Below are 26782 nucleotides of genomic sequence, written 5' to 3'. Positions count from 1 at the left end.
ATTCATATTTCTAATAAATACTCTCTCTATCCTAAATTAAAATTCGTTTTAGATAATTAATAAATCCATATAATATTTGATGTGTGTTTTACTCACGTGTCTAGATTCATCATCGTCCATTTAAATATAGACATAAAAAACAAGTGCTAAAACGACTAATATTTTAAGACAAAAGTAGTAGTATACATGTCATATTTAAACACTTACATGTTAGAGAGAATATGTGAAAAACACTTATTTACGTTTGTAGGAACTAAAGTTTTATTATGTGTCCTATCAAATATTTATATGTCAAATATAAGCATTAAATATAATTTAATTATAAAAGTATTTATATAGGTAAAGATGAGACAAAAATTTAAAACCTAACTAATCTATAATTAGTAAATATTTACTGTAGCATCATATTAGTAAATCATAGAATAGTTAGGTTTACTAGATTCGTCTTGTGGTTTAGTTTTATAATTAGTTTTATTATTAAATTATAATTTAATACTTGTACCTCGTATCTAAATATTCGATGTGTTTAGCAGAGGGAAAACAACGAGTCATTAATTCTCAACTAGAGGCAAAGCTCGGTTGTCCTCTCCAAAAGGAACGGCAACTTTCGTTTCTGCAATTTACCAAGAATGCTACGTTCCAATTTTTCTATAATTATATGGCTTAATCTCGTCCACGTGGATAGTAGTACCACGAGTAAAAATAATCAAAATAACCTACTGTATACGCGCCGTGAAAGCCGTGCAGTCTCTGCACATAGGAAGACTCGCCGTGCCGCATTTATCTCGGTCCCGTATCCCAAGAACTCATCAACAGTGGAGAGTTGAAATCACCGTGACCATCAATCAGACCATGAATAAAACTCCAGTAGCGTACAGTATTGGAATAAATAAAGAATAATAAAGAATACTGGGAAGGTTACACGCCGGGCCTGGACAAGAACGAGATGGCCGCCCGGTTTGCCGGCCCGGAAGACGTGCGAGCACGCAGTACGCACACACGGTCCAGGCCTCCATCCAACAACCCCAGGCGGAGTGGCAAACGCGACGCCCGCACGCCAAACGGCACGGCACCGCACGTCCACCACTTCTCCGGCGCCCTCCTCCCCAACGCCCGCCCCAAAATTTCCCGGCGGTCCGGCCGGCCGAAGCCGCGAAACCAAACCCGGGTCAACAGCCGACAGCCCATTGTCCAGACTCATAAGAGAGACGAAGCCCATAAAGAAAAGGGATTCACCGGCTCACCGCTCACATAAACACACACCCCGCTTCCTCTTTCCCCTATTCCCGACACCACTCACACGGTCACACCCTCGCATCCTGCGATCCCATATCAATTCCCGTCCCCACTCGCCGTCGACGCAGGTCGCACTCCAGCTCCAGCGCGCCGCGCGGTGCTGCTCTCCCCGCCCATGTGACGCGAGTCGCGCCCCGCCCCCCACAGTCAGCAGTCCGAGACCCCAATCCGCGGCGCCGGGCGGGGGGAACCAGGAGTGGGCAATAAAAAACCGAGGATTCCGTCCTCTGTGGCGGGGATGGGCCAGGAGGGGATGGGGTACAACAGCAAGGGGGGAGGAGGAGGCGGCGGCGGCGGGGGAGGGCTGCCGATGACGGCGCCGCGGCCGCGGGGCGCGTCGCCGCTCCACCACAGCCGGTCGCGCAAGATCCACCGCACTTTCAACAACCTCAAGATTACCGTGCTCTGCGGCCTCGTCACCATCCTCGTCCTCCGGGGCACCATCGGCCTCAACCTCTCCCTCCCCTCGCAGCCCTCCGACGCCGAAGCGCTCGCGGACGCCAAGGCCGTCGAGGACATCGACCGCATCCTCCGCGAGATCCGCTCCGACTCCGGCCCCGACCCCGACGACGAGGGCGACTTCGGCGCCGCCTCTGGCTTCAACGCCACCGCGCTCAGCGCCACCGAGGCCGCCGCCGCGTACGCGGCCGCGGTCGGCAAATACGCGCTCGGGCCCAAGATCTCCGACTGGGACGCGCAGCGCCGACGGTGGCTGGCCCAGAACCCTGGCTTCCCGGCCACCCTTGCCGGGGGCAAGCCCAGGATTATGCTCGTAACCGGCTCGCAGCCGGGGCCCTGCGACAACCCGCTCGGCGACCACTACCTGCTCAAGACTACCAAGAATAAGATCGATTACTGCCGCCTCCATGGCATCGAGATCGTCCACAACCTCGCGCACCTTGACAACGAGCTCGCCGGATACTGGGCCAAATTGCCGCTGCTCCGCCGCCTCATGCTCTCCCACCCGGAGGTCGAGTGGATCTGGTGGATGGACAGCGACGCGCTCTTCACCGACATGTCGTTCGAGCTGCCCCTGTCACGCTACGACGGCCACAACCTCATCATCCACGGCTACCAGGACCTCCTCTTCGAGAAGCACTCCTGGATTGCACTCAACACCGGCAGCTTCCTCTTCAGGAATTGCCAGTGGTCGCTTGACCTCCTGGACGCGTGGGCGCCCATGGGACCCAAGGGGTTCATCCGCGATCAGGCGGGCAAGGTACTCACGGCAAACCTCAAGGGCCGGCCAGCATTTGAGGCCGACGACCAGTCGGCACTGATTTACCTCTTGCTCTCGCAAAAGGACAAGTGGATGGACAAGGTGTTCATTGAGAATTCCTACTACTTGCATGGCTTCTGGGCTGGGTTGGTGGATAAGTATGAGGAGATGATGGAGAATCACCACCCAGGCCTCGGCGACGAGCGGTGGCCTTTCGTGACTCACTTTGTTGGGTGCAAGCCATGTGGGAGCTATGGGGATTACCCAGTGGAGCGCTGCCTCAGGAGCATGGAGCGAGCGTTTAATTTTGCCGACAACCAGGTGCTTCGGCTATATGGTTTCTCACACAAGGGGCTGGAAAGCCCCAAGATCAAGAGATTCAGGGATCAGACAACTAGACCAATTAATGATGTGGAGAACTTAGATATGAAGGCCAAAATATCTACAATTTCCTGAAAGTTCAGATGAGAGTTGGTGGTTTGGCAATTGCATACTTGCTTTGGCTATCAACAAGGTCAGAGCATTTTGTGATATGGGGGACATGGTTGTTCTAGTTTCCACTCTCTTGCTCTCTCTCTTTTTCTTTTTCGTTCACCAATCTTTATTGTTATGTGACAGCTAGAGATTGCAAGCTTTGTTTATTATCGTGGTTGAACATGATAGAAGCTCAAATCTGATGGAAATAGTCTCGCTTTTGTACTCTATGCCATTTCATTTTTTGTTCTAGGTTCTTGTGGAACATGCATTACTGATATGTGGAGTTTGTGCATATGTTAGTAGACTAGTCGTTCTCTATTTAGCTGCTACCTTTCTTATCTTCCATGGTTGATACTGCTCACTAAATTTACCTAAGCATACATTAAGATTTTTCTGTCTTCTGCCATATGTTTCAAACTTTACTGATTATTGCAATGTGTCAAGTCAAGTACTCCACACTGTATCCTGGTGTTGCATCTTCATTTGGTGGCTAGCTGTTTGGCTGCAAGTTTCACCAGCATTCTGGCTGCAAACTTTCCACCGCAGCAGCTAGCAGCAGCTGTTGTTGCGAAACCGAGCAGCCGAACGGCGAAAGGATTAATTTTTACCACTGACATCTTTGATGCTTTATATTGGTAATGTAATACAAAATTATCCATGGCTTTGCAACTTTTCTGCCATTTTCCATTTGAACTGGAATTGCATTCTGATAGTTATTCTGCAGTAAAGTACTATGAAAGGGCGGGTCAAACCCCTATGAAATTTTGAATAGCTATAAATCATATTAAGATAAAATAAACTGGTGCTTATGCCACTGGTTTTGTTAAGTCAACACGTCATCATCTTTGTCTTCAGCATCAATTCCTAAACCCTAAAGTGCAACTTAAAGTAGGAAATAACCATATCATGTTACAGCCTCTTGTTACTGTGTTTTGCTGCTGTTTTTAGTTTTCATAGATTGATGACTTGCTGCTGTATTGTTGGAGAAAATAATATTTTATTCTTTTATTCAGACATTCAACCTAATATTTGGAAGCATGCTATGTCTTCTTCCAAGGGTCTAATGTGTGATGTTGTCATGGGTACACGTAAACGTTAATTTGTACAATTCTTCAAAGGTTGCTAATTGTAGGAGTGCTTGTACAGTTCCAAGCAATTTTTTTTCTAAAGAATAATTTATGACGAACTGTTTCTTATCTTGTTTGATTTTTTTAGCTTGTGCTGCTCGACATTTACTTCACTGTTATGATTTAGGTAGTAAAGGTGACGAAAATGCCATCTCTCTATTGCTACGTATTTTTATCTGTTATGAAGTTTGGAGAAATTGTCTGTTGCTACTTATTTCTTTGTGTTATGATTTGGATAAACTGTCTGCTAATAGTTTTTGGACGACATGCCTGCTCATGAACATTAGTTGGACGCCCTTGTTACAGAGGCTATGTGTTGAGATTTTTAAGCGGCCATAATCACACTTATATCTTACTAGTTTGTACAGTCATATTACTTGCTGGGTTTTTGCTGATGTTTCATAGGCATGATGTTGTTTTAAGTTATCATTCCTTAACTAGAGCTTGCTATTTAAAGCTTGAATCTGAAGAATTGTGTACCGTTTTTTCAACAAGATTGCTCTATGAGTAGTTATGAACTCATTAAGGATTTGAATCCCTGTTTGCTCTGCTTTGGTTGTTTAGTTGGTTACTTCTGGCTGATAAGCTTGATGTTTTTTTTTGCACATTTGAAATATGACGCTGTTGCTCGCTTTTGGCCATATACTTTTATTGGCTAGAAAATGTCAGCAGCAGTGCCAATTCACTGAAATAGAAGATAATAACACATCTAGAAAAGCTAAAAGTGCTTATAACTCGGAGCAGAGGAAGTACTAGCTAATGCCAAAGTCTAGATTGTTGTAACTTAACATTTTCAATTGTGGGAATCCATACAAAATAGGAAGCATATGAAAACATGGATTAGGGATAAAAGTCCTAGACTATAGATGAATTGGCCAGGGTTTTGAAAACCGAGAGCGCCGCAGTTTGTTATTGCTGTTGCTGATCCGCCTCTGAACGCTGAAGCTGCATCCTCATCGCAACTGGATCCCTCTGAACGATGATGCGCCTTTCTGATGGCAACGGAAAATTGATCCAACTGGATCAGGCTTGATCGTGCACGACTGCAGGTCATCCGTTCCTTTGGATTGATCAGATAAATTAAACAATCAGGGGGCTGACTGATCATGGACGCAACGTGGACCGGACGATGACGCACATTTCTGATGCCAACGGAAAATTTAGTGGATTAATCAAATGAACCAGATCAAGATCTGGACATCCGCTGCAACTGTATGAATGTTTTGTTTTACTTGAGGGGTGGTATGTATCTTCTTTGTCACGGAGATTTGGGACATGGATCTCAAGGAGCATTGACAGTAAGACCTGACCATGTGCGGCCTGCTCCTGTAACGTTTGTCCTACCAAACCCGTGTACGATCCGAGAAGACCGAACCATGTGCGAGGCTCATTCATGACCTTTCACGGCCAGCTCAGCCCTTGATCACGTACTCTAAAATGACTTATAAGGATCACAAAATAATTCAAAATTATTAAGTTATTTCTGTTAAGTAACCCTAGTTAGGGTTATGTGGGCAAATACCTGCTTTGCCCCTGAGGGGTCTCACATCTCTATATAAGGAACCTGTACAACCCCTCATAATACAGAGAAGAGAAAGAGGCCAGAGGCCCAACCCAATATCCTGTGTCTCGTGTGTTTACTCTGTCGTGCTTATGGGAAGGGAGACGGGTACTCTACAGCTTCTTGCGCCTCTACTGCTGACGGAAGGGAAGGGAGCGGATCTGGTGATCCGTAGTAACATAGTTCTCAACACGTTATCAGCACGCTCTACCTCAACGTTGCGAGATCAGATCTGCATCAACTCTTCGTCACGTCGGCAGGTCCTTGGCCTAGCCGAACTGTCCTACGCGACAGCCTTCGAATCCTCTTCTATACAATCAAACGGTATGCAATTTCTAGATTGGATATGTAATTTGTTTTCCAATCTACCATTCGCGGCGTGAAAAATGGGATGACATCGTCTTTCGAGTCTGTCGCACGGTGCGTTATCGAGTCTATCGCTGCGGTGCTACGATTTCACGCCTGTTTCTCTACCGAGTTTATCGGTGTAGACTTGGCCGCGCGCTCTCAACCGCTTCGTACCGTAAAAAGTGCCACGAGTTCTCTTTCCCTTTGACCAGCGAACGGCCGACCGATTAACATGCAAATGGGATCTACGCGCACACGCAGCTGCTTCACTGCAAAGTTTATGACTCCACACGTGCATGTGGTGGGTCCCACGTGCATGTGGTGGCTCAACAAGTCCATACATGACTTCAATGCAGACGCTTTCATTATTTATTTATTCATTTATTCATTTATTTGTGAAAAAATATGTGGCCAATAGCCTCGGTAATATCTGATGTTGCGGTTTCTACGTTAATTAATTATTTTCTGAGGTAAATAATTAGTAGAAAAATGCATGTTTAAATATGGAAAAATAGTCTTTTACACCTGATGTGTAATGTTTATATATTAGTTATGGTGTTTATTTTTTCTGCCTTTATTTCCCGTAGTAAATAATTAGCAGAAAATTATTAAAATGCATGTTAACGCTATGTTACATATTTTCATATCGCTATAAATATTTGTGTTGCGTTGAGCTTTTGGACTCACGTCGAGCGATTAAATTGTATAATGGGAACACAGACACGCTGATCAGGCTGCGTTGGTAATCGGCTGAGTTATGGCATTAGCTGAATATTGACTGCGCCCTAGCAACACGACGCAATATTTGTGCCGTTCGAACTTGGTTGCGTCATGTGATTGCTATGTCGCGCTCTCCATTAATCGGATCGCTCTCGTTGAGTCAGACCGCCATCGCTGAGTCGCGTATTTTTTGCATGCCCTGTAGGCACTGTCTGTCTGCCGCGAGCCACAATTGCGCCTGTTGCGCACGTTGCGTGGATTTATCGTGTACCCCAATTACCGAGCCATAATTGTGCCTGTTGCGCTTATTACGACAGCTTGCTATATTGTCGTAGCCCTGATGGCCGCACACGCGTTGACGCCAGATACGCTAGAGCTTGTACTTACATGGATTGTGGTGGGTTGTTCAAGGTCCTGAAGTCACATTATGTGCAACCTTCGTAAACAATTTTGTTTTCACTTTATATTTTGTTTGATTGTGTTGTGTGGCATCGTATATTTATATATATCGCCAAGTGGCCATAACAACTATATTAAATCTGGGAAATTAAATCGAAATACAATGAAACACAGATAAGTTAAATCTCTGCTCTCTCCTAGTGCATAAAGTTTTACCCGAAGTAACCTGAAGAAATTCAATATTAATGCATGAAAGCCTTTTTTGGCACAGAAAACATCACAAATTGGGATTTTATTAGTAAGCAATAAGACCTTGTCAGATGAATAAATCTCAGTCATACATTGCTCAACCAGATGTTGGCACATTGCTATTTGTCGCTGAACGGCATGAAGCGAACTTTGAGATAAATGGCTAGTACCTTAGCAACACGAAGTTGCGAGTACATCGAAAGATAGTTCTGAGAATTTTTTTCACAATGTTTGTGTGAAAAACCATTGTGTGTTCCCGTCGAACCACTTTACTCATCCTATCTAGGACCTCTATGCTTTGCATACATCTCTCAGAATTGTAAATACTTATAGTCGTTGAATTGACTTGGAATAGTCCTTTGACTGGTACGGTATACACTATAAGCTAAATGGTAAAGGTCGGTCCTAAATGGACACATACATGGGGTTTATGTAGCCGAACTACACTGAATTCCACCCTTTGGCATGCTTACCATTATCTACCTCCGATCTACCAGAAGTGAGAAGAGTAGACAAATAACTATGAAATCCCACATCACCACAGAGCTTGAAGCTAAATTAGACATTAACATGTCCTTGGTCCTCGGAGCCAGAAGAGCCATATGTCTTGACCACTAGACTACTAGTGATGATAATTCGTGATGGAAATATGAAGATCTTGTAGAGACCTGTTGTATCCTCTCTACCCCTGATGATTTCTTCGTATGAGAGGAGTACTATCTGTTGTTGAAGACGGATCCTAGGCGGATACCAGTCTTGTTTCGTTCATGCCAAGCAGTTATCATCATTTGTTTCATTAAAAGATAGTTATATGGTGATTTTTCCCAGATAAAAATGAATTATTGGCCTTGTCTGTTCTATTCCAAAGCTTCTCTTTTTGCTGAACAATGAAGAGATCGAAATAATGCTTTATAGAACAAGTTGGTATATAATATGAGGAGAAATGTTTGCCCTGCTGGCAGCATCACAAATAATTGACTATTGTTATTAGTGCTCTCTCAAAATTGTAATACCTAAAAATGTTGCATAAATTGATACCCAATTTCATATCGGTATGAGTAATTGGGTAAACCATGGGCAATAATAAAACGAGCTGGACTATACATCTCTGCATATAAAAATCTTTGCTTGGCAGCATTGGCCTGATGCCGTGCACTTTACCACCATTATATACGCACATTTTCTCCTATGTGCTTGAAAGCACAATGCAACTAGTGAATGTCCTTGTGAGCGCTAGACCCTGATGGTCATTTTAGTTGTTGATCTGAAGTCAACTACTAACTCCAAACGACGAATGGTGTGCATGAGCCTCTGAGGGACCCTTATGCATAAAATAGTGTTGCGTATATCAGTCTAAATATTAATGATTGACTGTGCATTTGGTAATAATAACAATAAGTTTGCAGAATTGTAACAATGAAGCAACTTGTTGTTGCGAGTCTCGCTGGATGTTGAGACTAACCCTTCATGTGAAGGACAAATATGTAGTATTCATGTCACTACATTAATCTAAGTCCAAAGCTCACTGCATAAAACCCCTATCTGTAATGTGCGTAAGATTTCCCAAATAAATCACCACAATAGCATACATTGGCCACAACTGGATGATTGTGGTTGGGGATTTTATCTGTATGCTTTTAGAACATCTCGGCATTAGGGGGAGGAATGCCCATATAGTGTAATGCCTCAATATTCTATTAAACGCACAAAAGCCAAACTGAACCCGTCGTTCAGAGTGTACTCCTGTGTATATGGAGTTTGCCAGAAATCGTTGAGGAGTAACCATATTGGTTTGAATGCTTCTACCTAATGTAGATGTGGATATACCCGGGATTAATATCATATCCACATTTGACTTATTGGCATTTGATCTATTCTCGGGGACGCCTGCGAATATGATCCATTGGCCTTAGTCAAAGCATATGTTCTGATTGCAGATTCACGTGGTCTGTAATAACTCTCCTCCGATGAACTCGCCCTGCTGGTGATTTGCCTCACGAAGAGGTTCATCTTGATGATGAAGTTCCTAGCAATGCGCGCAATATCATTGTGCTGGTAATATGGAACAATGAATCTTTCATTTTGGGAAATGATGGAGATCATTATTAAATGTGGGAGACAAATGTGTCGACACCTATCTTGCCTCTATAGATTGCAAAGGGATCCAAAACAAAGTCCTAGGCATGAGTGCTTGAAGCTCTCTTATCGGGTCAATGATAAATGCAATCGAGGCTGAACCAATAATCGCAAAATGGAAGTCGCGAGCTTGAAATTCGGACATTTATGGGCACTATTGAAATAATGTGTGGTGAATGCGATGGTTCAAGTGGTCTTGTGAGAGACCCATCCCACATATGTGTTGAGTAAACAATGTTCCACTATATGATATAATCTGGCAAATGACATAAATTAAACTATGCAGTTAATAGGATTCAGAAGATCCGTCATGAGATCCAAGGAGGACTCATATTCTTGAATTATAAATATGCAACATATAAATTTCATACTGAATAATACATTCATGATGAATGATCACTCTCCTATGTAGGGAGAATATCTCCTAGTTGAGATCATCGTTCCCAGATGGAACCTATCCAGAAGAAACAAAGTCTGTGTTGAACACCGAAGTTTGATAACCCCTATAAAGGGATAAAGACCCATACAGACCCGGAAAGGAATAAGATGAGGTACCAAAGGACTTGAAGTTCACCGAATAAGCACATGTGCATTCCACGATCTTACTCATGGTATTTTCCACTAGATGTGGAATTACGGTATCCTCTAAAGCCCTGATGGCAGAAACCTATAAGGTTTAGGTGTTACTGGCAAAATATCCCCATTGTGCCAGAATGACAGACTGTAACGATGTATCTGATCGATGAAAAATCCCTGATGGATTACGATCTTATATGGACTTTTGTTACACCATCATAGATGTTGCAATTGATGAACGCCTCGAGCGATGTGTCATATTTAGAATATGTACTATTGCAACTATATTATCCCCTAAGTCCTATTGAAGGACATGTTATTTGCTTTGCACAACTATGTATAAATTGTGGTGTAAGATAGAAAATGATAGCACCCCAACCTCATCCATTCTCGTTGTTCCAGATGAACAATGAGACATATATCTTGAAGAATATGCTTGAGTTATGAGGGATAACGACTTTGACAGATGTCATCGTCAGGGGTAGCGAATGCTTATATTGATCACAATCGTGAGACAATAAATGTTTTATTCTATGCCCTGAAGGCGTGAGCTTGATGATCAATATGTGAGCCTTTATGGAACTTTCTATCAAATATATAGATCCAGTCGATCGAACACTATCAATCAAGGTGGCTTATTTATATTGATACGTGCACTTACCTCGTATATCCTAGAAGTGAGTAGAGGTAAAGTTCCTGAAATAGTCCTTGCAAGGATATGCAACCCGTTTGCTAAATCTTTATATGCATATACTTCCAGAAGAAGATGTTTGGCCTTATTGATACGGTTTTGCAAGGATCAGGGGGAGCACATTTCTAAAGTTAGCCTTTATAGAAGATTCAATTGAATCTAGATATACAAGATCGAAATATGTCCTGATGACAGTTGTTGTACTCTTTTTCCTTGGTGAGTTTTCCTGAAGTTTCTCACATGAGGTTTTTAACGAGGCAACAAAGTGCAAATGCAATTTGTATCACCATGCACTCTTTCTCCATATTTTCCCACTGGGTTTTTTTTCGGAGTTTTAACGAGGCATGTGTTGGTCGCGGTATTCGCCCAAGGGGGAGTGTTAAGTAACCCTAGTTAGGGTTATGTGGGCAAATACCTGCTTTGCCCCTGAGGGGTCTCACATCTCTATATAAGGAACCTGTACAACCCCTCATAATACAGAGAAGAGAAAGAGGCCAGAGGCCCAACCCAATATCCTGTGTCTCGTGTGTTTACTCTGTCGTGCTTATGGGAAGGGAGACGGGTACTCTACAGCTTCTTGCGCCTCTACTGCTGACGGAAGGGAAGGGAGCGGATCTGGTGATCCGTAGTAACATAGTTCTCAACAATTTCAGCGTGATCACTCCTTTTACCTCATTTTCTTTATGTTGAGATTCAAAAAGTCTGTTTTTTTATTACTACTCTCTGATCCTAGAGCTAGTGGGTTTTGGTTTTTTTAGTCACCATCCTAAGTTTTAGGAACTGTCTAAAAAAATTCTGTGTCAGTCCTACTTTAGAGGCTCAAATAGTTTCTTAGCTAATTTTAGCGCTTTGGACTCAAAATGAGTTGGCTAATAAATTGGCTAATTGTTAGTGAGAGGGCTAGTAAATTATTTGCTCATTAACTATTTGATCTTGCTAATAGGTGTTAATTGATCATAAAAAAAGATGATCCCTACCCCTATTGGATTCTTTCCATTCTCTACTGTCATGCACGGATAGTCGGATTGAACAAACTATTTACTATGTTTTACATATTTATTAGCCAAGACTCTAATTATATCCTGATTAATTGTTTGTAGACTAATCATTTGTTGGCTAATTGTTAGCTACTGCCAAACAATTAGAATGGAGGATCCAAACATAACCTTAGTCATACTATTTGATAGTTTAAGGACTACAAGTGCTAACGGGTTAAGCCCTTCCTTGAAATACTCCAGTTGTAATCCTTCATGTGAGTTTAACATGCAAACCACCAAGTTATCCTATCGTGCCCCTCTCTGACTGGTGGGGTGGTGGACACAGTCCCACGCACTCCAACCCGACCCGACAGAGCCCTGGGATCAGGTCACGTCATCAGCCATGGAGGGTGTGGCCATGAGGTCGAGGCGAGCTCAGCGCCTGTGTTGTTGGAACGGTCGTTTCTTGTTATGCTCATCAGGATACGATACTGGCAGTGGCAGCTTCCCTTAGACATTATACCCAATATAGTATAACTTTGGTGAACAATGCAAGGAGAAAGAACATTCTCTGTTGAACAGAAAAAACGCTCCCAATGCAATGCAATGGAGAGCGAATACATGCATGTTACAGCAAGCAATCAGCCGGCGAGGGTGAATCGTGGCGCAAACCAGACCCAGGAATGCGCAAGCTCCCACGTTCGAGCTAGGCGGCCTATTTGGCGACGAGCTTGCGCGCACGCTGGTTTGCTCCCTTCACCCTGGAGTTGAGCTCCTCCACGTCGCCTTGCAGATGATCCAGCGCTTCGTTTTGCCTGAAATGACGTCGGTCAGAGAGCAGTTACTGATTCTTCGACAGTACTAGCAGTAGCGTTGCATTGCATTGCATGCGATGTCGAGCTGGTTCCTCACCTGTCAAGCTCGGAGCCCATGTCGACGGCCATGCCCTTGAGCTGGCCCAGCACGCCGCTGAGGTCGTCGAGGGCGTCGTCCTGCTTCTTCTTCTCGATCTGCAGGGCCGGCTCACAAATTAGACATATATATATATGGATGGTTTAGCGATCGGTTGTGTCGACAGAGCTAGCTAGCAGTCGCGAACCTGGACTTTGTCCATGGCGTCGGTGGCCTCAGCGTAGTGGCGAGGGTCGCGCTTCCCTCGCGGGCTCAGGCCCAGCTTGTCCCTCTGCTCCATGCGGCTGGCCTTCTTCTTGAAGGAGTCATCTGTTTCGTCATTTCATTGCTCCATTATTTACTATTACTATTATTATTATTATTATTATTATTATTATTATTATTATTATTATTATTATTATTATTATTATTATTATTATTATTATTATTATTATTCTATCTGAAGTTGCCAGCATGAAGGATATATACGTAGGAAATCGGGATCGTTCGCCGTTGGGTTAGCAGGTACCTCGTGACACCTGCGCTGGTCCCTTGATCTGCCTCGTCTTCTTGGGCTTCCACGTCTTGGAGAAGAAGCCTCCGAGGCTCCCGAGGAGGGTCTCGCTCTTGGCGAGGTCCTGGTCGATCTCGACGGCCTTCTCGTGCGTCCGGCTGATCTGCTCCCCCTGCTTGTGCAGCGTGATCAGCGTGTCGCTGGCGTCCTGCCTGATGTCCTCGGCGATGCGCAGGCAGCCGGCGAGCGCGTCCGTCGTCTCCTCGGCCTTGTACGCCGCGTAGTGCTCCAGCTCCTGCACCGACTGGTTCTCCAGCCCGCCCGAGTCCCGGAACCCGTCCTTGTACCGCTTCTTGGCGTCGGCGGGGGCCTGGTACGACGACGCCCCGGACTTGTTCGCCGGCTTATTGCTGGACTCCGAGTCCGAGTCCGAGTCGAACGGGTTCGGCTTCGACGAAGCCGCGGGCTTGCCGCCGCGTGGCATCTTGTCGCCCGCGCTCCGATCCCCTGTTGTTTTGCGAGTAGAAAAAAATACTAGCTAATTATATCCTCCTACAAATGAGAGGAGTTGGATGGAGTCGTAGGCCCCAAATATAAATGAATCGCGTGTTTCTTTTATAGAGTTCAATTCAATTAGGTATTGGATGGTCACATCACAATTGAACAACATGCATGTTATTAATACGACAATTTTATTTTCACTATGTACTACATAAAGTCATACAGTATATAGTGAAAGCATAGGGTGGCAATAGATCGCGGTCCAATTGGTTCTTTACAATTTGGTAAGACACTAAATAAATTTTAGTTCACAAATGAATAGAGATAGAGTTCGATCTTAATCTGATTTGATTCTTAAATTTTATAGTATAAAATTTAGAGCTCATTATCATCATAGACGAACATAGTTTCCTTGCCCATAATTAATTATTCAGACCATCAGATGCTTCTATTATGTGCCGCCAAGGCGAAATAAATATAGAATTGAGAATTTCATACCAAAAAAATAACAAGAGCAAGTCACGTAGCATGATAAAACTGAACACGAATCTGCACTCAACACAGTAAGATGGAACTAACACAGTAGAAACCATTGGAAAAAGAACGAAAACGAACTCAAGAAAGATTAGATCGAAATTGTCAGCAAGGCCATCGGTCAAACCAGATAGATTTGGTGCGGCCTCCTCCTGCCCCTCCTCTCCGGACAGCGCGAAAGAGGAGGCAAGAGATGTGCCTTTATTTGGAGGCAAACCTTGTTTGTTTGTCGTGCCTTTCGTCTATATATACTCTCTCCATAATAGAAAAAACTAGTTGTCTATTTCATTTGCGAAATTGTAGTTGTTTTGGAAGGACGAGCTGCATGCTGGATTTTTTTTTTGCCCCGTGTCCTTGCCTCCCTAATTTACAGCGCGGAAGAGGAATCGTTGCACGCCCATCGTTCCTTGCATGCCCCATCCTCCGCTCACCCATTGCATGTCCCTTTCCATCGGCACCCCATCGTCTTACCGATCTTCGCGCTAGTGTGGGGAATTAAGCCGGGCCGAGCTGGCCTGAGCATATCGTGTTTCTTCGAACGCCAAATAGGTTTAGATCGAAAAGATATATAAAAAACTTTCGAGACATGTGGTACCCTATCTAAAGAATACAAATAGTGGCTCAGTCTAGCTCTAAAGCACGTCATTTATTTATCGGGTCATGTTGATCTAAGCCTGACCTATATATTTAAACCACACACCGTCCGTCAGGTTTCTCCAGTTTGATAAACAAAATATCTCTCCCCGCAGGAGGAGTGACTAACAACAGCAAAACGAAAGAACCACGACACTCAGCCTCGCAGAGCAAGCACTGTGCATGGACCCATTGACGTTATGACGGCGAAGCGACTACACCTCTAGCTCCTCCAATTAATTAGCTAAAGGCGTCTCATTCTAGTTTCATGGTTGCACTGTTTCTTCGGGTGGTCTCTCAACGAATAAGTCCTTACGGAGAGGTACTCGGGAACAACCCGAGCCTCCTAAAGTGTCACAAGCTCATAATTATATCTAGAGTAAAAACATCGTATCATAAAGTAATTCTCATCATGTTTATCGATTAAGTTAAAGCACTAGCATGATATTGATCATAATAGTCTAACCCAAAAAAATAATCAAGGACAATATAAATAGAAAGCTAATCAAACCTTAGGTTGACCATGGTATGCGGGAGAGTGAATTGTAAAGTAAATAGGATATAATAGGTCAGAGGGCACTTGCCTTCATCAAGATGATGCTCAGGGACTTCTCCTGCAACTTCTTCGGAAAACACAGATTGCTTGTTGTCTACGCTGAAAGGATCACGATGCCCAAGAGGGGGTGAATTGGGCTTTTCTAAAAATTAACACTAATTAAAACCTAAGCAAGAGTCCAACTTCACCTCAACAACTAGCACTAAGAGAATAGTACTAGAAATACAATAATGCTATGACAATACTTTAAATACTTGCTAAACAAATACACAATGTAAAATGCTTAAATTTAGTGCGAAATGTAAAGCAAGGTTTAGAAGACTCCTCCAATTTTTCTCGAGGTATCGAAGAGTCGGCACTCTCCACTAGTCCTCGTTGGAGCACCCCGCAAGGGTATCGCTCCCCCTTGGTCCTTGCAAGAATCAAGTGCTCACTACGAGATGATCCTTTGCCACTCCGGCGCGGTGGATCCCTCACGGCCGCTTACAAACTTGAGTCGGGTCACCAACAAGATCTCCACGGTGATCACCGAGCTCCCAACACCACCAAGCCGTCTAGGTGATGCCGATCACCAAGACTAACAAGCCGTAAACTTTCGCTTGACCAAGATAATCCTAATACAAGTGGTGTGTGCTCTAGGTGGCTCTCGCTAGCGCTAATGAGGTCCAAATGCGGGATTAAGATTCTCTAATCACCTCACTAGGCTTTTTGGTATTTGCAATCCTCTACCAATGTGTAGGAGTAAATGTGGGCAGCAAGACATTGAATATGGTGGGTGGAGGGGGTATAAATAGCCATCACCCACCAACTAGCCGTTACCAGCAGTGTGTTGCGCATGGGCGCACCGGACAGTTCGGTGCGCCACCGGTGCGCCAACGATCAACTCCAACGGCTAGTTCTGACAGCTAGTCGTTGGGCAGATGGCAGACCGGACAGTGAACAGTCACTGTCCGGTGCGCACCGGACAGTCCGGTGCGCTGTCCGGTGTGCCACTAAAATTCAACTCTCAAACCCTGCGCTCTCGGGTTTCTGCGAGGGGGAAACCCTTCCTCGGGCCAGCCTGGCCCCACCTAACAGAGGGCGCACCGGACAGTCTGGTGCCCCACAGACAGAAACCCTAATTTCTATTTTTTGTTGTTTTTCATTTCGGTTTTGTTCTAACTCGTGAGTATGTTCTAGAGTAACACCTAGCACTATATGTGAGTGTGAATATGCACCAACACTACACTAGAACTCTCTTGGTCAAACTACTCATCGACAACCCCTCTTTATAGTACGGCTAAAACAAAATAAAAGACCTAACTATATTACGAGTGTCCACAACTCCTTCACACTCGGAATACGAAGACCTTCACTTTGTGTTTCGTCGCTTTAGCCGTCGCTTTAAGTTCTTATCTCCGGGATTGTTTTCACCGTTGTAGTACATCTACCTGTAATGCAACCTAACTTACCATTTGTCTCTGCAAAACACACGTTAGTCACATACAACATTACGTTGTCATTAATCACTAAAACCAACCAGGGCCTAGATGCTTTCATACGCGAAACAATCATTCATTAAATACACTTGGGCAATAGCAAATGAACAATACACCAAACATTATAGATCAAGTAAATATATGCAACATGACATGGAGCTCGCATCATTGGTAGATGAACGATTGAGGGTAAGGGAGTCGGCGGAACCAGGCTAGGTGGCTCGGTCGAGCGCGCCAAGGGCAGACACATCACAACGAGGGCACATGCTCAGACGATTGACAGATTCTTCGCCTCGCCCGAGGGCGTGGCGCGGGCTAGGACAGTTGACGACTTCTACGCCTCGCCCAAGGGCGCGATGGCTGGGACGCGGGACTGTCTAGGACGACTTTGGACTCTCCGCCTCGCCCGAGGGCGCGTCGGCTAGGATGTAGGACCAGCTCGGACGGCTACGGACTCTCCGCCTCATCCGAGGGCACGGTGACTAGGACACAGGATTGGCTCGGACGGGCGTATTCTCTGCCTCGCCCGAGGGCACGACGTAGACTGGCTCGGATGGCTGAGGAATTCTTCGCCTTGCCCGAGGGCATGACACAGACTGGCTCGGGTGGCTGAGGGATTTCTATGCTTCGCTCGAGGGCACAACACAGACTGGCTCAGGTGCGACGCGAACATTTGAAAGGGAAATGTGCCCTTGGGCAATTTCTATAAGTATTTTGGTGATTAGATGCCTAACACATTATTTGAGTACTTATGTGCTAAATGTGTGAAAGGTGCAAATCAAAGTAAAAGGTACGTTTGAAGACTTAGTATATTGTTTTTGTGAACTAACATTGATCGTCTAAGTGCTAGAAATAGTGCCGAAAAGAGAGGAATCGGATTGCAAAAGACTTGGCTGTGAGCAGCCAAACTTTAGCTCAGACTGGCACACCGGACTGTCCGGTGCGCCAGGCTAGTCCGCGTGAACTCGCCGCTCTCAGGATTCGACGACGGCGTACGACTAAAAATCACCGGGTCGTCCGGTGAGTCATCCGCGGCGAACTCGTCGCTCTCGGGAAACGGAAAAGGCGACGTGGCTATAATTCATCGGACTGTCCGGTGAGCCAACGGTCGCCAGCGCCAACGGTCGGCCACGCAATCTTCACGCGACACGTGGTCGCGCCAACGGTCATCTGGGGCACCGGACTGTCCGGTGTGCACCAGACAGTGTCCGGTGCGCCAATGGGCCCGAAGCTGCAACGGTCGACTGTGCTCGATTTGGAAGGAAATCGAGCACCGGACAGGCTAAACCGTCTGGTAAACAAATCATCAGGTTTGGTTGAAGTCTCTAGCGACGTTGTATTTGATGAGACTAATGGCTCTCCAAGAGAGCAAGTTGATCTTGATGACATAGATGAAGATGATGTTCCAACGGCCGCAATGCGCACGATAGCGATTGGTGATGTGCGACCACAGGAACAACAGGAGCAAGAACAGCCATCTTCCTCCACAATGGTGCATCCTCCAACTCAAGACGGTGAACAGGTACCTCAAGAAGAGGGACATGATCAAGGGGGAGCACAGGAAGAATAAGTGATGGAGGAAGAAGCACCACATGCCCCTCCAACTCAAGTCCGAGCAACAATCCAACAACATCACCCCGTTGACCAGATTCTAGGTGACATAAGCAAGGGAGTAACTACTCGCTCAAGATTAGCTAACTTTTGTGAGCATTACTCGTTTGTCTCTTCTATTGAGCCTTTCAGGGTAGAAGAGACCTTGCAGGATCCAGATTGGGTGTTGGCCATGCAGGAAGAGCTCAACAACTTCAAGAGAAATGAAGTTTGGAGCCTGGTGCCACGTCCAAAGCAAAATGTTGTGGGAACCAAGTGGGTGTTCCGCAACAAGCAAGACGAGCACGGGGTGGTGACAAGAAACAAGGCTCAACTTGTGGCAAAAGGTTATGCCCAAGTCGCAGGTTTGGATTTCGAGGAGACTTTTGCTCCTGTGGCTAGGCTAGAGTCTATTCGAATTTTATTAGCCTATGCTGCTCACCACTCTTTCAGGCTATTTCAAATGGACATGAAGAGCGATTTCCTCAATGGGCCAATAAAGGAGGAGGTATACATGGAACAACCCCCTGGCTTTGAGGATGACAGGTACCCCGACCATGTGTTCAAGCTCTCTAAGGCGCTCTATGGACTTAAGCAAGCCCCAAGAGCATGACATGAATGCCTTAGAGATTTCTTAATTGCTAATGCCTTCAAGGTTGGGAAAGCTAATCCCACTCTTTTTACAAAGACTTGTGATGGTGATCTTTTTGTGTGCCAAATTTATGTCGATGACATAATATTTGGTTCTACTAATCAAAAGTCTTGTGAGGAGTTTAGTAGGGTGATGACACAAAAGTTCGAGATGTCGATGATGGGCGAGTTGACCTACTTCCTTGAGTTCCAAGTGAAGCAACTCAAAGACGACACCTTCATCTCCCAAACGAAGTACACACAAGATCTTCCCAAGCGGTTTGGGATGAAGGACACCAAGCCTGCGAAGACACCTATGGGAACCGACGGGCATGTCGACCTCAACAAAGGAGGTAAGTCCGTTGATCAAAAGGCATACCAGTATATGATAGGTTCATTGCTTTATTTATGTGCTAGTAGACCGGACATTATGCTAAGTGTATGCATGTGTGCTAGATATCAATCCAAACCCAAGGAATGTCACCTTGTGGCCGTTAAGCAAATTCTTATATATTTAGTTTTTACGCCTTGCTTCGGGATCTGGTATCCAAAGGGGTCTACCTTTGACCTGATTGGATACTCTGACTCCGATTATGCCAGGTGCAAGGTTGATAGGAATAGCACATCGGGGACGTGCCAATTTCTAGGAAGGTCCCTGGTGTCCTGGAGTTCTAAGAAACAAACATCTGTTGCCCTATCCACCGCTGAGGCCGAGTATGTTGCCGCAGGACAGTGTTGCGCGCAACTACTTTGGATGAGGCAAACCCTCCGAGACTTTGGCTACAATCTGAGCAAAGTCCCAGTCCTATGTGACAATGAGAGTGCTATCCGCATGGCGGATAATCCTGTTGAACACAGCCGCACTAAGCACATAGACATCCGACATCACTTCCTGAGAGACCACCAGCAAAAGGGAGATATCGAGGTGTACCATATTAGCACCGAGAACCAGCTAGCCGATATCTTTACCAAGCCGTTGGATGAGAAAACTTTTTGCAGGTTGCGTAGTGAGCTAAACGTCTTAGATTCACGTAACTTGGATTGATCTATAGCATACATGTGTTCTATGCCTTTGTTCATGTTACTTTGAAGCATTTCCATTACTCGTTGTATATTTGTGGTGCTCAAGTTGTACAAGACCTCCCCGGACCTCACAAGTCCATATGCAAGTGGTGCACATATTTAGGGGGAGATCTGCTACAACTTGACCCTTTGAGACTAACCTTTGTGCATAAGTATACTTGATATAGTCTCAAAAGTGCATTGAAAGGGAAAGGTGAACTTGGACGATGCAAAGACTTCCACTGCACTCCGGTATTAGTGTACTCACTTCCAAGTTCATACTCATGCTCTCATTGCCTTTTTGCTCTTAATTGACATTTTTGGTGAGGCAATGGGGTTAAAGGGCCGGCAATGATCTCGTTTTGGTGCTTAATGCCAAAGGGGGAGAAATTAAGGCCCAAACAAATGGATCAGCTACCACTTGTGAATTTCAAAAATAATAGAGTTAGAACTTTTGATTTGTCCAAAATACTCTTATTGCAAAATTTGGTATCTTGTGGGAGAGAATTTTGATTATGGGAAAAAGGGGGAGTTTTTGGCACTTGATCAATTTTTCTCTTGGATTATCTCTCGTTTTGCCCAAACAAGTGTGTTTGACTTAGAGACAGGAAAAAGAATTTGATTTACAAAAACAAACCAAGTGGTGGCAAAGAGTGATCCAAATATGCCAAATCATAAGCAAAAACAATTTGGTCTTCAATTTGATTTGATATTGCACTTCTTTTGTTGTTTTTTGATGTGTTGGCATAAATCACCAAAAAGGGGGAGATTGAAAAGGAAATGTGCCCTTGGGCAATTTCTATAAGTATTTTGGTGATTAGATGCCCAACACATTATTTGAGTACTTATGTGCTAAATGTGTGAAAGGTGCAAATCAAAGTAAAAGGTACGTTTCAAGACTTAGTATATTGTTTTTGTGAACTAACATTGATCGTCTAAGTGCTAGAAACAGTGCCGAAAAGAGAGGAATCAGATTGCAAAAGACTTGGTCGTGAGCAGCCAAACTTCAGCTCGGACTGGCATACCGAACTGTCCGGTGCGCCAGGCTGGTCTGCGTGAACTCGCCGCTCTCGGGATTTGATGGTGGCGTACGACTAAAAATCACCGGACCGTCCGGTGAGTCATCCGCGGCGAACTCGTCACTCTCGGGAAACGGAAAAGGCGACGTGGCTATAATTCACCAAACTGTCCGGTGGTGCACCGGACTATACGGTGAGCCAACGGTCGCTAGCGCCAACGGTCGGCCGCGCAATCTTCGCGCGACACGTGGTCGCGCCAAAGGTCGGCAGGGGGCACCAAACTGTCCGATGTGCACCGGACAGTGTCCGGTGCGCCAACAGGCCTGAAGCTGTAACGGTCGACTGTGCCCGATTTGGAAGGAAATCGAGCACTGGACAGGCTACAGTAGCTGTCCGGTGGCGCACCGGACTGCCCGGTGCGCCACTCGACAGAAGGCAAGGATGGCCTTCCAAGTTTGCCTCCAACGACTCCAAGCTGCCTTAGGGCTATAAAAGGGACCCCTAGACACATGGAGGAGTTACCTAAGAATTCTAAGACTCCCACACTCCGCCTCCGCGCATTTGATCGATTGTGTTAGTGATTTGAGCCCCGTTCGAGTTGTGAACTCTCTGTGCTACGTTTCGAGCTCAAGTCTTGGCTTGTGTTCGTGTGTGTGCTGCGAATTTGTGTGCTGTGTGTGTTGCTCTCCTAGCCTTACTCTTGTGCCTTCTTTGTTATCTTTATTGTAAGGGCGAGAGGCTCCAACTTGTGGAGATTCCTCGTAAACGGGAGAAAGACTATTAGGAAGAAAGTCGTGGTATTCAAGTTGATCATTGGATCGCTTGAAAGGGGTTGAGTGCAACCCTCGTCCATTGGGACACCACAACGTGGAAGTAGACAAGTGTTACTTGGCCGAACCACAGGATAAAAATCGCGTGTCTCTTGTGTTTCTCCTCTCTGTGATTGTTTGTGTTCGCAAGAGCTCGCCTCATAGACTTGATTAACTTGCGCTAATATCTCTTTAATCAAGCTTGTTGGAATTTAGTGTTGAATTTTACAGGATCACCTATTCACCCCCTCTAGGTGCTCTCAACATTAGGTCTCGAGTGGACGCTCATGTTTAGGCCCGAGTTAGTTATAATTCCAAACTTTGGATCTGGGGTGAATGGCGAGGATCGGGCGGCTAGCTTCAGTGTTCTCCCATGGCTACCTGAAGCAGCACCGCCCGCGTCCGTGGTGAGGAACTCGTTGGAGACGAAGGAAGCGAGCGCTCCGGGGGTCTTAGAGTTAATGGGATAGTTTGGGATGATGGGAAGGGTGCGGGGAACCCAATGGTGGGGGCTGAACTGGGGTAGGGGCACTAGAGGGAGAGGCCCATGGTGAGGCGGCTCGGCGGCGACGCTGGGAAACACCAACAAGCAATTGCGCACAACCGAGAGCAAGGGATGGGAACAGAGGGGGCAGGGGAGATTCCTTACCTCGAAGTGAGACTCGGGATCCCCACTGAGACAACGACGACATGGTGGCAGCTTGGGTCGGCGACGGTGGCTCTGGAACTGCATGGGAAACGACGGTGAGCGAGGACAGGGCAAACCAGAGGGAGAAAGGGGAATTGAGGGCGAGTCTCGAGCGACTAGCGCCGAGGCAAAACTCACTGTGGCAAGGGCGACGGCGGAACGACTTCGCGACGATGGCAACATTGCTGGTGCTGGGTGGGAAAACGGCAGGGCGAATGCAAACGCGTGGAGGGGCGCTAGGGGTCCGGGGCCCTTATTTGAAGCCCGTGTGAGGCGCGTGGGATGCAGTCTGTGGGCTATGGTTTCTGAGCCGTGGTTATCCGCACGGAACGCACGAGGCGGTGTGGCTGGTGAGAGCACCTAGAGGGGGGTGAATAGGTGATCCTGTAAAATTCAACACTAAATAACCACAAAACTTAATTATAGAAGTGTTAGTGCGACTAAGTAGTTGACAAGCGAGTTCTTGTGGACAAAACAATCATAGAGAAAGCAATCACAAGAGACACTCGATTTTATCTCGTGGTTCGGCCAAGTAACACTTGCCTACTTCCACGTTGTGGCGTCCTAATGGACGAGGGTTGCACTCAACCCCTTTCAAGTGATCCAATGATCAACTTGAATACCATGACTTTCTTCCTTATAGTTTTCTTCTCGTTTGCAAGGAATCTCCACAAGTTGGAGCCTCTCGCCCTTACAATATTGATCACCAAGAATGCACAAGAGTAAGGTTGGAAAGAGCAACACACACAAGACTCAAATACACGCACAATCACGCACACAAGTCATGACTTGAGCTCGAAACACAACACACGAAGTTCATAACTCAAATGGAGCTCAAATCACTAACACAAAGAATCGAATGAGTGAAGTTGGAGTCTTGGAGTCTTAGGATGCTTAGTGAATGCTTAGATGACTCCTCCATGCACCTAGGGGTCCCTTTTATAGACCCAAGGCAGCTAGGAGTCGTTGGAGACCAACTTGGAAGGCTATCCTTGCCTTCTGTCGAGTGGCGCACCGGACAGTCCGGTGCGCCACCGGATAGGTCCTGTAGACGGTCCGGTGCACGATCTCCTTCCAAATTTGGCATATCCGACCGTTGCTCCTCTGGGCTGATTGGCGCACCGGACATTGTTCGATGCACCAGCTGACCGTTGGAGCAGTCCACGTGTCGCGCGAAGATTGCGCGGCCGACCGTTGGCACAGGCGACCGTTGGCTCACCGGACAGTCCGGTACACCATCGGACAGTCCGGTGAATTATAGCCACCTCGCCCCTTTGCTTTTACCGAGGGCGACGAGTTCGCCGTGAATGACTCACCGGATAGTCCGGTGCACCACCGAACGGTCCGGTGATATTTAGCCGTACGCCACCGTCGAGTCCCGAGAGCGGCGAGTTCACGCGGACCAGCCTGGCGCACCGGACAGTCCGGTGTGCCAAGCCGAGCTGGAGTTTGCTGCACATAGCCAACTCTTTTTCCAATTCTTTTCTCACTGTTTCTAGCACTTAGACAAAACGCATTAGTACTCAAAACAATGTACTAAGTCTAGAAACATACCTTTCTCTTTGATTTGCACTTCTCACTTTACTTGGCACATAAGAACTTAATTAAACGTGTTGGGCACTTAATCACCAAAACATTATAGAAATTGTCCAAGGGCACATTTCCCTTTCAATCTCCCCATTTTTGGTGATTTATGCCAACACAACCAAAAGCAACCAAAAGAAGTGCAACATCAATGCAATTGAAGACCAAATTGTTTTTTACTATAATTTGGCATATTTGGATCGCTCTTTGCCACCACTTGGTTTGTTTTTGCAAATCAAATTCATTTTCCTATCTCTAAGTCAAACACACTTGTTTGGGCACATAAAGAGTTATTCCAAGAGTAAAATTGATCAAGTGCCAAAAACTCCCCCTTTTTCCCATAATCAAAATTCTCCCCCACAAGAGACCAAATTTTGAAAAGAGTATTTTGGATAAATAAAAAAATTCTAACTCTATTATTTTTGAAATTCACAAGTGGTAGCTGATCCATTTGCTTTGGCCTTAATTTCTCCCCCTTTGGCATTAAGCACCAAAACGGGATCATTATTGGCCTTTTAACCCCATTGCCTCACCAAAAATGTCAATTAAGAGCAAAAAGGCAATGAGAGCATAAGTATGAACTTGGAGGTGAGTACACTAATACCGGAGTGCGGTGGATGTCTTTGCATTGTCCAAGTTCACCTTTCCCTTTTAGTGCACTTTTGAGACTACATCAAGTATACTCAAACAAACAGATTAGTCTCAAAGGGTCAAGTTGTAGCACATCTCCCCCTACATATATGCATCATTCACACATGGACTTGTGAGGTCTGGGGATTCCTTGCACAACTTGAGCACCATAAATAAGCAACAAATCATATAAATGCATGAAGTTGAAAGTCGCCTAGAGGGGGGGTGAATAGGGCGAAACTGAAATTTACAAAGTTAATCACAACTACAAGCCGAGTTAGCGTTAGAAATATAATCGAGTCCGCGAGAGAGGATGCAAAACAAATCGCAAGCGAATAAGGAGTATGACACGCGGATTTGTTTTACCGAGGTTCGGTTCTTGCAATCCTACTCCCCGTTGAGGTGGTCACAAAGACCGGGTCTCTTTCAACCCTTTCCCTCTCTCAAACGATCCCTCGGACCGAGTGAGCTTCTTCTTCTCAATCAAACGGGAACAAAACTTCCCCGCAAGGGCCACCACACAATTGGTGCCTCTTGCCTTGGTTACAATTGAGTTGATCGCAACAAAGAATCAAAGAAGAAAGCAATCCAAGCGCAAGAGCTTGAAAGAACACAAGCAAATCTCTCTCACTAATCACTAAGGCGTTGTGTGGAATTTGGAGAGGATTTGATCACTTGGGTGTGTCTAGAATTGAATGCTAGAGCTCTTGTAAGTGGTTGAAGTAGGAAAACTTGGATGACTTGAATGTGGGGTGGTTGGGGGTATTTATAACCCCAACCACCAAACTAGCCGTTTGGTGGAGGCTGCTGTCGCATGGCGCACCGGACAGTCCGGTGCACACCGGGCAGTGTCCGGTGCACACCGGACAGTGTCCGGTGCGCCAGCCACGTCACCAGGCCATAGGGTTCCGACCGTTGGAGCTCTGACTGCTGGGCCCGCCTGGATGTCCGGTGGCACACCGGACATGTACTATAGAGTGTCCGGTGTGCCACTTCGCGCGTGCCTGACTTCTGCGCGCTCTGGCGCGCATTTAATGCTTCTGCAGGTGACCGTTGGCGCGAAGTAGCCGTTGCTCCGCTAGCTCACCGGACAGTCCGGTGTACACCGGACATGTCCGGTGAATTATAGCGGAGCGAATTCCCGAAGCTGGCGAGTTCCAAAGGCGCTCTTCCTTGGAGCACCGGACACTGTCCGGTGGCACACCGGACAGTCCGGTGAATTATAGCGGAGCGGCTCTGGATTTTCCCGAAGGTGAAGAGTTTGGCTTGAAGTCCCCTGGTGCACCGGACAGTCTGGTGCGCCAGACCAGGGCTGCCTTCGGTTATCCCTTGCTCTCTTTGTTGAACCCATTTCTTGGTCTTTTTATTGGCTAAGTGTGAACCTTTGACACCTGTATAACTTATACACTAGAGCAAACTAGTTAGTCCAATTATTTGTGTTGGGCAATTCAACCACCAAAATCAATTAGGAAATAGGTGTAAGCCTAATTCCCTTTCAATCTCCCCCTTTTTGGTGATTGATGCCAACACAAACCAAAGCAAATATAGAAGTGCATAATTGAACTAGTTTGCATGAAATAAGTGCAAAGGTTGCTTGGAATTGAGCCAATATAAATACTTATGAGATACACATGGATTGTTTCTTTAATTTTTGACATTTTGGACCACGCTTGCACCACATGTTTTGTTTTTGCAAATTCTTTTGTAAATCCCTTTCAAAGTCCTTTTGCAAATAGTCAAAGGTAAATGAATAAGATTTTTCGAAGCATTGTCAAGATTTGAAATTTTCTCCCCCTGTTTCAAATGCTTTTCCTTTGACTAAACAACACTCCTCTAAATGAAATTCTCCTCTTAGTGTTCAAGAGGGTTTTGATATATCAATTTTGA

The 26782-nt window shown here is 45.7% G+C and overlaps 2 protein-coding genes across 2 annotated transcripts; one reads left to right on the top strand and one right to left on the bottom strand.

The window, feature by feature from the left end:
- Positions 1–1169: 1169 nt before the first annotated feature.
- Positions 1170–3281, top strand: LOC732750 (uncharacterized). The gene has a single exon (NM_001112379.2). It carries the CDS (start codon positions 1535–1537, stop codon positions 2969–2971), a length of 1437 nt encoding a protein of 478 aa, NP_001105849.2. The 5' UTR covers positions 1170–1534; the 3' UTR covers positions 2972–3281.
- Positions 3282–12281: 9000 nt separating this feature from the next.
- Positions 12282–14569, bottom strand: LOC100383430 (SNAP25 homologous protein SNAP33). The gene is made up of 5 exons (XM_008647523.2): positions 14344–14569; positions 13197–13688; positions 12876–12997; positions 12689–12786; positions 12282–12591 (listed from the first exon to the last, which is right to left on the bottom strand). The coding sequence occupies exons 2-5, from the start codon at positions 13663–13665 to the stop codon at positions 12492–12494; spliced, it is 789 nt and encodes a 262-aa protein (XP_008645745.1). The 5' UTR covers positions 13666–13688; positions 14344–14569; the 3' UTR covers positions 12282–12491.
- Positions 14570–26782: the final 12213 nt, after the last annotated feature.

This window comes from Zea mays, chromosome 5, assembly GCF_902167145.1.
Source record: "Zea mays cultivar B73 chromosome 5, Zm-B73-REFERENCE-NAM-5.0, whole genome shotgun sequence".
NCBI lineage: Eukaryota > Viridiplantae > Streptophyta > Magnoliopsida > Poales > Poaceae > Zea > Zea mays.
This window is presented reverse-complemented; position numbering and strand designations above follow the sequence as displayed.